This window comes from Saccostrea echinata, unplaced genomic scaffold (assembly GCF_033153115.1).
Source record: "Saccostrea echinata isolate AGI-Se365-2 ecotype Australia unplaced genomic scaffold, CSIRO_AGI_Sech_v1 ptg000047l, whole genome shotgun sequence".
Lineage (NCBI taxonomy): Eukaryota > Metazoa > Mollusca > Bivalvia > Ostreida > Ostreidae > Saccostrea > Saccostrea echinata.
In genome coordinates this window covers 10,520,286-10,535,227 of record NW_026889796.1, presented here as the reverse complement: position 1 = coordinate 10,535,227, position 14,942 = coordinate 10,520,286, and the positions used below count along the sequence as shown (strand labels likewise).

The window sequence follows — 14,942 nt, the reverse complement described above, 5'->3', positions numbered from 1 at the left end:
GGCATTTGAATATGTTTAATTTTCATATTTTGTCTTTCAAATAAGCATTGTATTGCTTCAACTTAGAACAGATATCAGAAAAGTTCAACGAAATTTAAAGCTTATTGAACTGCATTTGTGGTAAACAATTATCCAGAGCAAAATTAAATTTTAATTTTGAGAACTCCTCGTGCCTGTTTGGAAATACACAGATTTGTCAAAGTTAATTCATTTAATTTGACTATTTGGTTGTCTGTAATTTTGTCAATTTTTATCTATTTCTTTAATAATTCAATTTAATTTTAATTATTATTATTATTATGATTCTACTGTTATATTTCATAAGAATATTTATGAAAGATACTTTAAAACAAAAAAATAATATACCGGTATAGCTATACTTTTAGATTAGAAATATCTATCTCATACAACTTATAATCAATCATTTAATAATAAACCAATAAAATAATCAATTATAATATTATTTTGGTGAGCTGTTTATTTTGGTTTATTTTGCAGACTGATTTTTGATTGCTGTTTTTTTTATAACTGAGGCCACCAGACAATTTAAAATATTCTCATCTTCAGTAATATTCAGATTTCCTAAATTGTAATGAAAGCTTAAATTTATGGCATACTTTAATTTTCAAATCGGTAAATTTCACACTCTTCATAATGCACTATTACATGCACACTTCTGACTACATACTGTAAATTCCTAAATATACACGGGAAATATATTATCACGTAATTTTGCGAGAAGCGTCACTCGCGAAATAAAAATACTCGCTTTTATTTCTAGTTAGCTAAAATACACATATAATATCTTTATCAACAGTCAACACGAGAATTTATCTCCTCGAGATTTTGACGTTTTCAAGTCAAGTCGATATTAAGTATACTCGGGTAAAATGAGGAATGTACAGTATAGATGAATCTTCTTCAACCTATATAAGCTTCAAAAAATGATATAAAACGTTGATTCTTATAAATAGTTCAAAAATCTATTTATAAATTAAGCATAGGTTGTAAAATCATTAACAACAGAATTATGAGGAGGAATTAATTTAAAATTACAAAAGGATTTTCAAAATAAAAGATCATATATTGAAATATGTAACTTACAGAAATGAATTCCGAGGATCATGAAGCATTTCAAACCAATGCCAAGGTTTTCTCCGGTGGTCTGAATAAAATACAAGTCATCGATTACTACAACACATGGGATGGATATGAACAGGTTGGTACATGATCATGATACATTGTTAAATTTTTAATTTTTATCCAAAATACTTGATTAAAATCATTAATGTTCTGAAAGTTTATTCAACAAAATCTCCAACCACTGAATATTTGTTCTCCTCATGAAAACTGATCGATGTTTATCTGACGCAATAACTACAATTTCTAAACTACATGTTTAGATCTGATTTTTAAAGGCATCTGTTTGAACGATTTTGAGTGTCAAAAGTCAAAGAAAATTGTGAAGACAACGAACAGTGATTGATCTCAAAATTCTTAAAAACTATACAAATTTGTGAACTGGGCATAAAATATGGACCTTTGGAAACTCTGGAGGTGGGATCAGGTGTTTAGGAGGTGTAGGCACTACCAGTCAACCTATGTATTGATCAGGTAGACGTAGTACCGAGTATTCCGCAGTCAGATTAAGTATTAAAAAATGGCCAAGTAATTGGTATAAAACATGTCAGTATACCACCCAATGATAGATTGTATTTGCGAACAATGTCATTATAACGACCATAAAATTTTCGAAACGCTGACCCTCAACGATGTTTTTGAAATCCCTGTAATATCAACTTATTTGTCAGTAGTTTCTCAGTTAAAATTAAGTTGGGAGACATAATCACCATATACAAGTGATAGTGAAATATTATTACATAAATAAGGATGGTTGACGATGGAAAAATTTGTCATCTCGTTTGTCAGATAGTTTAGTTGTTAGCTGGACATTATCGCCCATAGTTTGTAAAATATCCAAGTGGCAGACTTTGTGGTGTCTTTTACTTCACTGGGATATATCCAGTCGACGTATAAATGAAAGTAACGATTGTTAATTGATAAAATGTCGTCGATACATTTCTAAATGTTGAATTGAAGGCCACAGCAAGAATTTCCTTCTCATGTAGAAGTTTTCTTTTTTTAAAATTCTGCTTCATGGGAATATAAAAAAAGGTTGGTTAATAAAGGAGCACAATTAGTGTCCAGCGCAATTCAAGCAGTTTGTTGGAAGACTTCATTTTGGAATAATTCATGAGTCTTCCGGCAAAATAATGCAGAGATCAATTATACAATATTTTACATACTTTCAAGTACTCATACTTCAACAAACAATCAACAAACTTTTTTTGCTTGTATAATTATACAGATATATTAACTGCATTATTTACTTATATAACAATTTCAACGATCTTGTATTTAATTCCCTAGGATCTACAGCCTGGTCGCTACAATGGCCCATCTTATGCTGCAGAAGCCATTCAGAGAAGTTTTCCAGACAACAGAGATAAGATTCGTATCTTAGATGTGGCAGCTGGTACTGGTTTGGTTGGAGAAGAGGTAACTACCATGATAAACAAACTTAAGTATCATAAATTTTCATTCAGTGATTCTAGTATCGATACATCGGATTAACCACATACATGTTATATTGCATTACACCAGTAATATTGCGATACACCAATACATTATATCGATGCTTCGTATTATGAACATCTTGAACATCTGACCAATCTCGTCAGAAAAAAATAATTCATTCTGTATCATAAGTATTATTTCAATATTCAAGATGAAGAAAAAAAAGATTTAAAAAATTAGATCTGTGTCAATTGTTCTCTCTCTCTCTCTCTCTCTCTCTCTCTCTCTCTCTCTCTCTCTCTCAATGATTAATGATGATTTCAAATTTGATCTACTATTGATACTAAACTATACACAATTAAAGTTAGTACATATATTCCATATATTGCAGTTGGCCAAGCGAGAATTCAAAGAAATCCACGCTCTGGACCCAAGTGAAAGCATGCTCATGAAAGCCAAAAAGAAGAATGTTTACAAAAAGTATTTATGCGAATTTGTGAATCCAGAACCATCTCCAAACATCGAAAACGGTAATTGGATTTTTTTAGTGAAAATATTGCATTTTAGACCTTTTTTAATCATTGTTTTAACTTCTTTCTATTATGATTTGATTTGATATGTTTAGATGCATACCACTGTGTTGTTTGTTCGGGCGGATTTGGAAGCGGGCATATCCCCTCCGGTGCTCTAAAGGAATTGATACGAATAACAAAACCAGGTACCATCTACGTTTTATGCTGTTTACTACTCTGCCAACATTTCCAAAAACTTTTTAAAATGATATATATTTACGGGTCTCTTTAAAAGTCGCATCCTCTCAGATTCTAATATTACATATATATAAATGTATTTGTTTACAAGACATCTTCTTTGAACTTGTGTATACCATTCTTCAAAGTTTCATACATTTTAGCATTTTAACCTTTTTGTTTTAGGTGGAATGGTGATAATTGTGATGAGGGAAGAATACTTGAATATTCCGGAATATGCCGATAGCCTGGAACCCCTTATGAAGCAGTACCAGAACGAAGGACTATGGATGTGTATAGAAAGATCTGTCGTCCACAAGTATTTCTGTGAAAAGTACGGGGTTATATTCCGGTACAGAGTTCTACATCGCCATTTATAATCCAACACAGGCATTTTTAATATTGTAAATATTGTAATTTATTAAGAGCTTTAATAGTTCCATATCATGAACATTTTACTTTTTTTTTTTTTTGAATAAGCAGGGTACATTCCATCTGTTTTTGCAAGTTTTAGTCACATACTTGTACGTTTTCCATTACATGTATATCATTCATTCCTTTATTTAGTACTATGTACTATAGGCACATACATGTAATTATATTTACACATTTTGCTGTTATACATGCACAGAGCCAGTCCATGTCATCCTTGTTCAATATTTATGCTGTTCTGTGATTTGAACAATTATTTATTATGTATTGTTTTATTTTAATAAAAACTATATATATTGTTCAACATATTCAGATTTGTTTTGTGTCGTGAGGACATGGACCTGTTCTTTTTTAATAATAAATTCTTAATACTAGTAGTCTACGATTTCAAAATTCAAAACGTTTGAGCAAGTTCTTGCAAGTGTTTTCGTCACAATTTACCAGTGGCGTTTGATACAAAATTTAAAATGTGACCAAAAAAGAAATTGGTTGATTTGTCTATGGTGAATTGTGAAGATAACGAATAGAGAACATTTGGAGACCAGGACATCTATTCACAAAATATCTTACGATCAGTCGTAGTCGTAAGATTGTCATAAGCTTTTTTCTTAAGATTTTTGGTTATTCACAAAAAATTGTACGTTTGAGGTTACGTCAAAAACAGTCGTTAGTTTACATCTAGTCTTTAGTTGACGTAAGACTATAAATACTATACGATAACGTAGCTAACTAAGATAAACTTAGTCAATTTTTGTTTTACATGATCTAATTGATAATAAAGTTAAGATTATCACCTTTTCTACATCACATTTTTAAAAATTGTTTTGAACAAAAACAGATTGAATGGAATTATTATTGCCTATTTATCTTAATATGATGGTCCTCTTTATAAAATCCGAATAGCAATCAATCAAAATGTCAAAAAGACTTTATGGCGAATTGATTTTTTGTCGAATGACCAGGTATGGGTACATGTGAAGTGTATTCAGTTGTTCGTGGAACGTGTCAAATCAATGATTAGAATTGGGGAGAATTTAAATGCTCTATAAAGTCCTATTTAGTAGCGCATATTTAGTGAGATAGATTCACACTAACAAGAGAGTTTACAGTTGGTCACTCTGAGGTTAACACTTGCTACTCTAGATCTATGAACGACACTAAAGTGTTAAATAGTATACACGCTTGCTATTTTTTAACATTGACTTAATATTTGCATAAAATAAAATAGAAAACAATGATCGTTATGTATACGTTGATCAAAGGGACATAATTTGAGTTATCGAACGTTACATTATGCATTTCACAAAATACAATCAATCACAAGAATGAATTCTATAAAGAAGACGTCTTTGAAGGTAGGATGGTGGGGGATGTTTAATTTCATGTAGAAGTACAGTACCACATCTTTTTACGCAGATGATAGTCTGGCTATTCGTACCTGTGACGCGTTCATAGAGCGAGTACTGTATTGGTGCTCGCTGCATGGGCGCACAGGTACTTGTGGACAGTATCCCCCCCCCCCCCCCGAATATACCCCACAGGTCAAAAAATATTTTTATGTATTTTTTTCATAAATTATTCTTCTAGTACACATTTACAATGTATTCCATAAGAAAAATCCAAAAAATAACGCAGAATTAACGTTTTACTAAAAAATCATACCCGCGGTATTATAAAATAGAAGAAGGTAAGTCACTTCCATTTGTTTACACTTGACCCCTCTTGGATATCAGGCCCGAAATATCATTTACCTAATACATGTCACCAAAATGTGTCATGATATCTTGTTTCGGTAGATATTTTTGTCTTTAATCGTGCTATTTAATTGCCCAGGCATTCCATAATAATCCGAGTATTCATCGTCAAACGTGAAAAATGCTACAAGATTTGGAAATGTCAAAGTAGAAATTACGGAAGTGATGCAAAAACGTCACTTAGCGTGTAACTCTCGAGTTCCGAGTGTTATAGAACTAAGGGAAAAGTCAGAGGTCTACGAAAAAGTTCGGGAAAATTTTGATAAAGAAGTCGAAATTGATTCATTAGAATTAAATTCTGCTTAAGATTTTCGAGATGAGCGAGGGTAGTCGTCAATATTCCCTTTAAAGGATGTTATCACTGATATCAAATAGCGGTTTAAAAATCGCTTAAACATTATAATCTCTTACATGTACCCCCCCCCCCCACACACACACACGGCCGCCTTCCCCTTCTGCGTGGACATGGAATTTTCATTAAATTGTTTTTGCGGAAAGGTGGATATCCGTTAAATTAATGTGGTAGTAAATATAATATTTAGAATGATAAACTAGTTTTAAAAATAAGTAAAGACAGAAATGTGATTATTTAAAACTGTACAAAAAATCTTTTTTTTTCCATTTGTTATGAATTCGCTACATGTATAATCAATATTGATTAATTTGGGGACGGGGGCTGTGCACGGCATTACAAGTTACAGTGTTGGAGAAAAACAATTGACCGGTTGATGAATGGTTGTACAACCCATGCAATATTTAAACGTCAAAAGGTACGTAATACAAGTTGCAATCATAGGCGTCGGAAGCAAATTAAAAGTGGGGGTGGCTAATTGAAAGTGGGGGGGGGGGCTAAACCAACAAAAAAAGGTAAGCTCCAATTTTCAATGCCTATATTATGTATATCTTTGCAAAAAAGTGGGGGGGGGGGGCTAAGCCCCCCTAGCCCCCCCCCCCCCCCCGGTTCCGACGCCTATGGCAATTATCTAACTGTGACTGTTAGATAAGACGTACCTAAAGAACTTTTTTAAAAGTCTTTATTTTATAGAAGTTAGGCTTCCGTTTGTTCAATTAAAATAATAGCAGCTTGATATATATGTAATCAAGGCCAGAAATCAACTCAGCAGTGCGACGCGAAAGTAAAGAAGAGCAAGAAATTTTTTTAAAAAATGGGGTTCTGATTTTCATTCTTAAGAATTAATATTGGAAAGACTCACACTTAAATTCCTTGGCAAAATATAATCATCGCATAAGAATATTTAAAAAATACACATAATTATTAAGCTTAATATTATCGGAATTAATTGCAAGCATGTCCATGTAGAAGGGGAAGGGGGGGGGGGGTACATGTCTTGTAAGTTGTAAATAAATGTTTAAGCGATTTTTAAACCGCTATTTGGTATCAGTGATAACATCTTTTAAAGGGAATATTGACGACTACCCTCGCTCATCTCGAAAATCTTAAGCAGAATTTAATAGCAATTCTCTGTAACCACTTAAACTTCTTTGCCACGCATGGTCACCGATTTTGATGAAACTTTGCCCATTATTACAACTTGACTCCAGAAACATATATCAAACAAAATTTTGTTGCTATGTGTCTTGGTTGCCATGGTAACAGCCAGAAAAGTTGAAAAAATTGAGATTTTCATCTACTTTAAATCTTTATTAAACCTTAATAAAGACTAAGAAAAACAAACAAACCATTCTCCCAAAAACATGACACCTTGTTGCCACTTATGCTATAAAGAAACTATTTAGAATTTATCTCTAAGTAAGTGGTAACCATGGGTACATTAGGAATACATTTTAGATGCTGAAAAATGCTGAAAAAGGCTCTATAGTCACAAATGACAGATGTTACATGATCAAACTCAATCAGCAACGTAAGAAAAACAATGAAAAATATTTGACCTTATGTAATTAAGTATTGGCAATATAATTCTAAAAATAACTTTCATGGTTGCCATGGTAACACAGTGTCACCATGCAAAATCTGTTGCTATGATTGGGTTAATGCTACTATCGTGAGGAAAAACAATAAAATTCATGACTGGCATATATGCATCCTTAGGACCTTGCAACACCGAACAACATATGGAAAATTGAGATTAATTGTTACTTTGCAGTGTAACCATGGAAACAACATACTAGTTGTTTAAAGTGATATTTTTTTGCTGCTTTAGGAATTTACTAACCTTTTAATCAAAAAACATATTATTTGAATCACCTTGAATAGTACTTATCTCGTAGAACTAAAGTTGAATATCATATATTGATAAAGGTTGTTGAAAAATACAACACTGTTGCTATGGTTACCAAGAAGAGAAAATGTTCGATTTTGTTAATTTTTTGTCAATATTAGACCCTATGTACCAGCTTTTTGCATCCAGTTAGAGATTGGGTGATAGTCAAAATTGAAAGTCAGGTTAGTTGTTCACATATATCAGTCATTAAAGTTTTGGGAATCTACATACAACGGTACGTATCCAAGGAAACAGATTATTTTTCAGATTTTTATGCATGTTTTTTCGCCTTATTTCCATAGCAACGCACTATTTAAAGAATTGAAATTGAATTTTTTGAAATGTGAAAATTAGGGTCACACCAAGGCCTTTAAAAACTGATCATCAGTTATATAGAAATATGCTTTTTAAAAAGATAGGATAAGATTAAATCACTAAGAGAATAAATTTAAAATCCCTTCGTGGTATTAAAACCATGGCAACCATTGCCAACCTATAAGAAATATCATATTTTGTCCTTGGTATATGTTACAAGGATCTCTTCTCTATTATTTGCTTGCATTTCAACCTATAATTGTTTTTATTCTTAAGTGTATGACTTTATAAAATTAAATAAACAAAATTATTACTTTTGAATACTTTGTTTCCATAGTAACGTATGTTATAGATGATTTACCAAACATGTTTATCATGCATGTAAGACACCAGGCCTTCAACTTTCAGAAACAGTCATTGCCATTTGTTTGCTTTGCTGCAAACGTTAACTGTGGGACTCTGAAGATGTTGAAAAATGCCATTTTTCAAATTTTAGGACATGTTGCTATGGTAACCATGACACGTAGCAACCAGTTTTTGCCTGATTTGAGTTTACGGTATCAAAGACTTTTATCATAGTGAGTTTGGAGAAATTCTGAGACTATGCGTGCCACAGCTCCTATATAAAAGTTCAAGTCATTACAGAGAATGGCTCTTAATTCTAATGAATCAATTTCGACTTTCCCGAACTTTTTCGTAGACCTCTGACTTTTCCCTTAGTTCTATAACACTCGGAACTCGAGAGTTACACGCTAGGTGTCGTTTTTGCATCACTTCCGTAATTTCTACTTTGACATTTCGGATTTCCAAATCTTGTAGCATTTTTCATGTTTGACGATGAATACTCGGATTATTATGGAATGCCTGGGCAATTAAATAGCACGATTAAAGACAAAAATATCTGCCGAAACAAGATATCATGACACATTTTGGTAAATGATATTTCGGGCCTGATATCCAAGAGGGGTCAAGTGTAAACAAATGGAAGTGACTTACCTTCTCTATTTTATAATGCCGCGTGTATGATTTTTTAGTGAAACGTTAGTTCTGCTTTATTTTTTGGATTTTTCATATGGAATACATTGTAAATGTGTGCTAGAAGAATAATTTATGAAAAAAATACATAAAAATATTTTTTGACCTGTGGGGTATATTCGGGGGGGATGGGGGGGATCCTGTCCACAAGTACCTGTGATATTTTACTAGAAAAAGACGTTAATGGTATAATCTTACAACAAAGCTTTATGATAAACGTGATGACTATAACTTTTCAATCGTCAACTTCAATTACTCATGCAGCAATATATCCTTATAACCTGAATATGGGGTGTATATCTCTCAGTTGATTCGATACGCAAGAGCACGATCTACATATGAACAATTTCTAAAACGAGGTAAGTTATCGACAAACAAGTTGATGAAACAAGAATATCTACAGTCTCGTTTAAAGTCATCATTTCTTAAGTTCTATGGCCGATACAAGGACCTTGTCAGCAAATACAATCTATCATTGAGTCATATGCTGACTGACGTTTTTCATACTAATTGTTATGCCATTATTTACACACTGAATTGTCGATGGATTTTCCGTTATTTACCGATCACGGCAAGGAGAACACGGCAGGTGTGATCGGTCGGCAGGGGATGCTCACTCCTCCATGGCATCTGATCCCACCTCTGATGTTTTTGGAGATATGTGTTTGCTCTGCTCCGATTTGTATTGTTTTAATGGACTTTGAGCTTGAATACTGTTCGTTATGTCCATATTTCATCTCAGAAGTCCATTTATGATCAGAGCCATTAAGGACCTCTGAAAACAGAGATGGGATCAAGTGCCATATAGAAGTAAGCATCCCCTGTCGAGTGGTCACATCTGCCGAGTGTTCTTTGTCATCATCGGGTAAACAGAAAAATCCGTAGCCAATTTGGGGTGAAAGTATTGGCCTAACTGTTATTTACAAATTTAGATTGAAAAATTCTAAATTTTTGTAGAGGACACTTGTATCATTAACTTACTTGTCAATAGCCTGTCTCGTTTGGAAAATTTTTCTTTTTTTTGCACATGCTCTTGCGTATTGTATCAACTGGAAAGCATAAACTTCATATGCAGGTGATAATGGTATGTTGCTGAATAAATAAGGAAGGAAAAAGTATTTACGTATACATAAATTAATCAATTGATAAAGCCAGGTTTTAAAATTATATTCATTTATAAGCACATAAACCCGTCGAACCAGACTGACTGCTTATTTCTCCATATTGTGCTTTTAACCGCCACCAACATTAATTTGATCATTTCCAACTTCTGCCATCAGCAAACAGAAGTCGCTTTCATTCTCACGCTAGGAATAAGCTGAAAATAAAGTTCAACGCTGGGGAACGTTGCTCGTCTGAATTTGAATTTGTATATATGACCATAAAATTCCAAAATGCCACATACCCACCCACCCCCAACCCAACCCAAGATTGTATTAACTGCCAAAGTGATAATCCCATGCAGGCTTCATTAGAGAGCTAAATACGATTCAGACACAGTTTGAATATATATAGCTATTATATTCCAAAATGACAACATGGATTTACCTAGGTAGGTGCAGATGAGAAAATTAAAATATGACTCTTGTCGCGTTAACCCACCAGATACATGAACCTGGTAAATTAAATAAAAAACAATGGAGGTGACAGTTCATAGTGTAAGGAGAGATAATTTGTTTTGTTTTGGTTTTTTTTTTAATCCACTTAATCAAATCAAAATTCATGTATAAGGGTTTAATTTAATTATGATTTTGAAATAAGGAATTGAACAAACCAAAAAATCGATCAATTCACTTGCATTTAGTGTAATGTATTGTCGTATTGTAAAAAGCACCAAGTTTGAATCCAGTCCTCCTCTCTTAACTAGACTTAGAAAGGTTTTATGTCCAGAAAAAGAAGCAGTGATTTTTTTAATAAAGAAGATTTGAAGGATAGAATCTATGCAGCAAGGATTAGAACTGAGAACCAATCTGCAATGGTGCAATTCGAAGAATACGCAGGATTTCAAGCTAATTTTGAAAACACTGGTCAGAAACGTTCCTCTACAAATGGTTGTTGATCCACCCCACCACCTCTCCTGTCCTATTTAAAATATTTTTTCTAAGTTAATCTTTACGCGACAAAATCTGGATCATCCAGAAAAAGCGAAGATTGTTTCAATCGGATCACATTCGGCCTAAAGGTTACAGAAATGTCCGAATAATTATGAGTTTTTATAAGATTTTTTGTTTCATAATTAAATCAATTTCTGCATTTGACAGCGCGTAACTGGCTTCATCGATTTCTTTGCACTTTAATCTCACTTTGTTAAAATGGTTTGTTTTACTGCTTGTCCAGTTTTCAATTATAATTATTATTGCTTCAGTTTCTCTTTTGCAAGTAGAATTTTGAAGCAATACTACCAGAAACAGATGCAGAAAGAGGGGGGATGGGGTGGAAGGGAGAGACAAGACATACAAGAGACACAGTAAATCTGCTTGGGACCTATGGTGTGTTGGTTAACAATGCTGGAGCTGTGTGAATGAATATAGACCAAGACTTGATATTACACTTGTAGTAAATATAGATCACAATAGGTCAGACAAGGCAGGCCCATAGGAAGCAATTTCAGTTTGGGGGGGGGGGGGGGGAGGGGCACTTACAACCAAAAATTCCTTGACAAGCAAAAAAAGGTCATCAGACGTTTTTTATTGAGGGGGCACTAGCTTATACATGTGGTACAGTAGATATGTTTTCTATAGTGTTCTAGTATTCTATATATCGCCAGAATTATTGGGGGCACGTTCCTCCAGTGCCCCCCCCCCAACCGGTTCCTACGGCCATGCAAGGGAAGAGCATTAATCTAAGTGTCGTCAATATCATTTTGCAACTATGGATGAATCATATTCAGCACAATACTATAGACTAAGCATATATTTCATTTCTCCTTTTCTTCAATTACTGCTTAATCAATTCAAAATACTCAGACAATGAAACAATAGTCTTTTTGTGTGACTATATCTTCGCATCAGATGGAGCACTTCAAACACAGGCACTTGTTTCGTATACGGGGAACCCCTACTTATTTTTAAAAATAAGTAGGGGTGCCCCGTATACGAAACAAGTGCCTGTGCATAAGACGTGGCAGTGTACAATTTTCTGCATTCCTACCAAAATGGGGATGGGGGGGGGGGGGTATCCAAAATATTTTCCTAGATGTGTTCCATTGGTCAACAATTCCTATTTCTGGTCAACACATCTATTTAAACCTAACAGTCGCCTAAATATAAGTCCATTCTGGATGGGATCCATAGAATTCTATAATTAAACAAAATAAAACTGATAGATGAAGATAAGTTGCTCCAAAACAAGAGAAACTGGACGATCAGGATTAAAAATAATTAGTTTAAAGGGGATCGAAATCAACCCTCTCAAAGAAGAGCATACATTTCTCTATAGGATCAATGGAGCCCTGCCTAGCATCAGGACCTTTGACCCAGTTGTCAAGAAGTCACAAGTCTGGAAAAAATAACACACTTGCGTATTTCAACTTTGTACTCTATTTGCCTCTTTGATGAAAATTTTCAGAGAATTAATGCATTTTAATACTTAGTATATACATTGTAATCACAATTCAATAGAGCCCTAGCTGCCCTTAACACCAGACTTCCTGACCCAGGGGCTATGAATTTCTGGAAGAGGCACTCTTGTACATCATAACAATGCATGCTCTTTTTTGGCTAAAGAAGCTTTTTAGGTCATCTCAATCACTCAGGTGACCTATTGCTATATCTGTTTTTGTCAGTCGTTGCGTGCGTTGTCCGTTATAAGACATGCATCGTAAGTTACCATTTAAACATTTTCAGCTTCTTCTCTGGAACTGCTGAACAAATCACAACCAATTTGGAAAAGGGGATTTTTGGGTAAAGGAGAACAAAAAATGTGAAATTCATGGCCCCCACCTCCCTGGGCCTGAGAAGTGTGACACTAAAACCATCAAAATTAATGCAATCTTTAAAAATCTTCTTTACTCTTGGAAATCAAGCAGTCAAATGTTGGAATAAATTTAATAAGTACTGAGCCCTATACCTAAATTGTAAAATTTATAGCCCCAGAGCAAGGGTTCTGGAGTTAGGATGGGGCTCTATTGATCATATAATGTCAATGCAATAAATTCTTTAAAAAGCTTCTTCTCTCCTCCAGTATATTTAGCAGACAAAGTGCATGGTTATGATGAACAAGGATGCCTCTTCCTAAATTGTGAATTTCATGGGGTGAGGCTGTATTGATATTAAAGTGAATATGCATTACTTTTTTGAATATCTTCTTTTCTGCTTCTGGGTATTCAGCAAACAAATGAAACTAAGTGCATGATTTTGAGTAACAGCTCCTTCTCCAAAACTGTGAATTTCATGGCCACTGGGTCAGGGGTCGTGGTAATAGGGCGTGCTGTATTAATTACATAGTGAAAATGCATAATTTCTTTGAAAATCTGTGTGACCCAGGTGACCTAAAAAAAAAAAAAAAAAAAAAAAAAAACTAACTCATTCTTTCTTTTTCAAAGATATTTATTCATTAAATTTCCTTCAGTCTCATATGCAAATGAAATAAATTACTAAGTCTTGTAAAAAAACGAATCACAAAACACTAACAATGAATACATCATATGAGATGATTGTCAAACACACACCGTATACATTCCTTCTACGAGAGAAGAATTCAGTTTTTCAAACACAGAGTCTAACTTGCAATAAATGTCAATGTTTGCATAAATATACATCTTTATCATTCTCTTCATTGAAAATTTAGCATGCAACCACTAAATTAACTTTTTCTGTTAAACAAAACAGATATGTATATCTCTCAATACACTCCATCTTTATGCACTAATCTGGGACTTAATTTGCAATATATATAAAACAGCAACTTTTGGGACTTTTTTAATAACTTGTTGTTTTGATGTTTGACAGTGAGTATTTTTAGATTTGAATAGGTAAAAAGACATTCCTTTTGTGTCAATTTGAAATTCTTGATTAGTATGAAGAAAACCACATTTATTCTGTTCTCTCAGATTTGTGGCCAATTTCCTCTAGATTCATTGCTGTTGCCAAAATCATATGGTGAATTACATACATAATGGTAATATTTCATATTCACAGACGGTGCATACAGGGCTGCGTAGAGACTAAGAACAGCAACTAATGTTCATTTTATTGCTATTTTCAAACCTCTAACCAAATATTCATACACACCTATATGCTCTCTGCTTGAACGAATGTAAAGGAAAAAAAATTGCTTCAGAGTACAAAACAATCTGATAGAAAATAAATGACATTCAAAATAATTGAAATTTAAATCATACAAAAAGATGTACAATGTACTTCATCGATTCAAATAAATGCATGGATAAAAAAATTGAATGGAAAAAAATATCTGAGAAATATATTCCATAACACTCCTTCTCTAGCAAAGAATTCTATCTGCAGCTTTGAAAACGAAAAACATCAACTTCATAAATAAAATTTTTCTTGCTCAGAGTAGAAAAAAATGGTACAAATGCTGCAGCATCGGTATTATTTACATCTTAAATTATGACAATTTCTAATATTGCTGTTCTTATTGCAACAAATGAAATGCAAAAAATAAAATGATCTGGTATAAAAATATACATTACTGATGTCATCCATTATGCAAAGTGTTTACACAGAAGTGTAATTGGGTGAATTTAAATCCAATAAATGGTTAATATTCACAAATGTTGTTTTACTACTCACAAAGGAATGTCAACATTTCAAAGAATTGTTTACATATATAAACAGTGTTTGTTATTCATATGTACCAAGCTGAGCAAATGTCAC

The 14,942-nt window shown here is 33.4% G+C and overlaps 1 protein-coding gene across 1 annotated transcript; it reads left to right on the top strand.

Moving 5' to 3' along the window:
- Positions 1 to 1,087: 1,087 nt before the first annotated feature.
- LOC133202561 (methyltransferase-like protein 27) lies at positions 1,088 to 4,062 on the top strand. The gene is made up of 5 exons (XM_061338398.1): positions 1,088 to 1,219; positions 2,431 to 2,559; positions 2,969 to 3,107; positions 3,203 to 3,295; positions 3,513 to 4,062. Exons 1-5 carry the CDS (start codon positions 1,109 to 1,111, stop codon positions 3,704 to 3,706), a joined length of 666 nt encoding a protein of 221 aa, XP_061194382.1. The 5' UTR covers positions 1,088 to 1,108; the 3' UTR covers positions 3,707 to 4,062.
- The last annotated feature ends 10,880 nt before the right edge of the window (positions 4,063 to 14,942 follow it).

Bases quoted from the DNA above. Each gene is read 5' to 3' on its own strand.
- LOC133202561 (XM_061338398.1), top strand. From the start codon at position 1,109: ATGAATTCCGAGGATCATGAAGCATTTCAAACCAATGCCAAGGTTTTC. The intron at 1,220-2,430 runs GTTGGTACATGA...TTAATTCCCTAG, and splicing joins CATGGGATGGATATGAACAG to GATCTACAGCCTGGTCGCTA. The intron at 2,560-2,968 runs GTAACTACCATG...CATATATTGCAG, and splicing joins CTGGTTTGGTTGGAGAAGAG to TTGGCCAAGCGAGAATTCAA.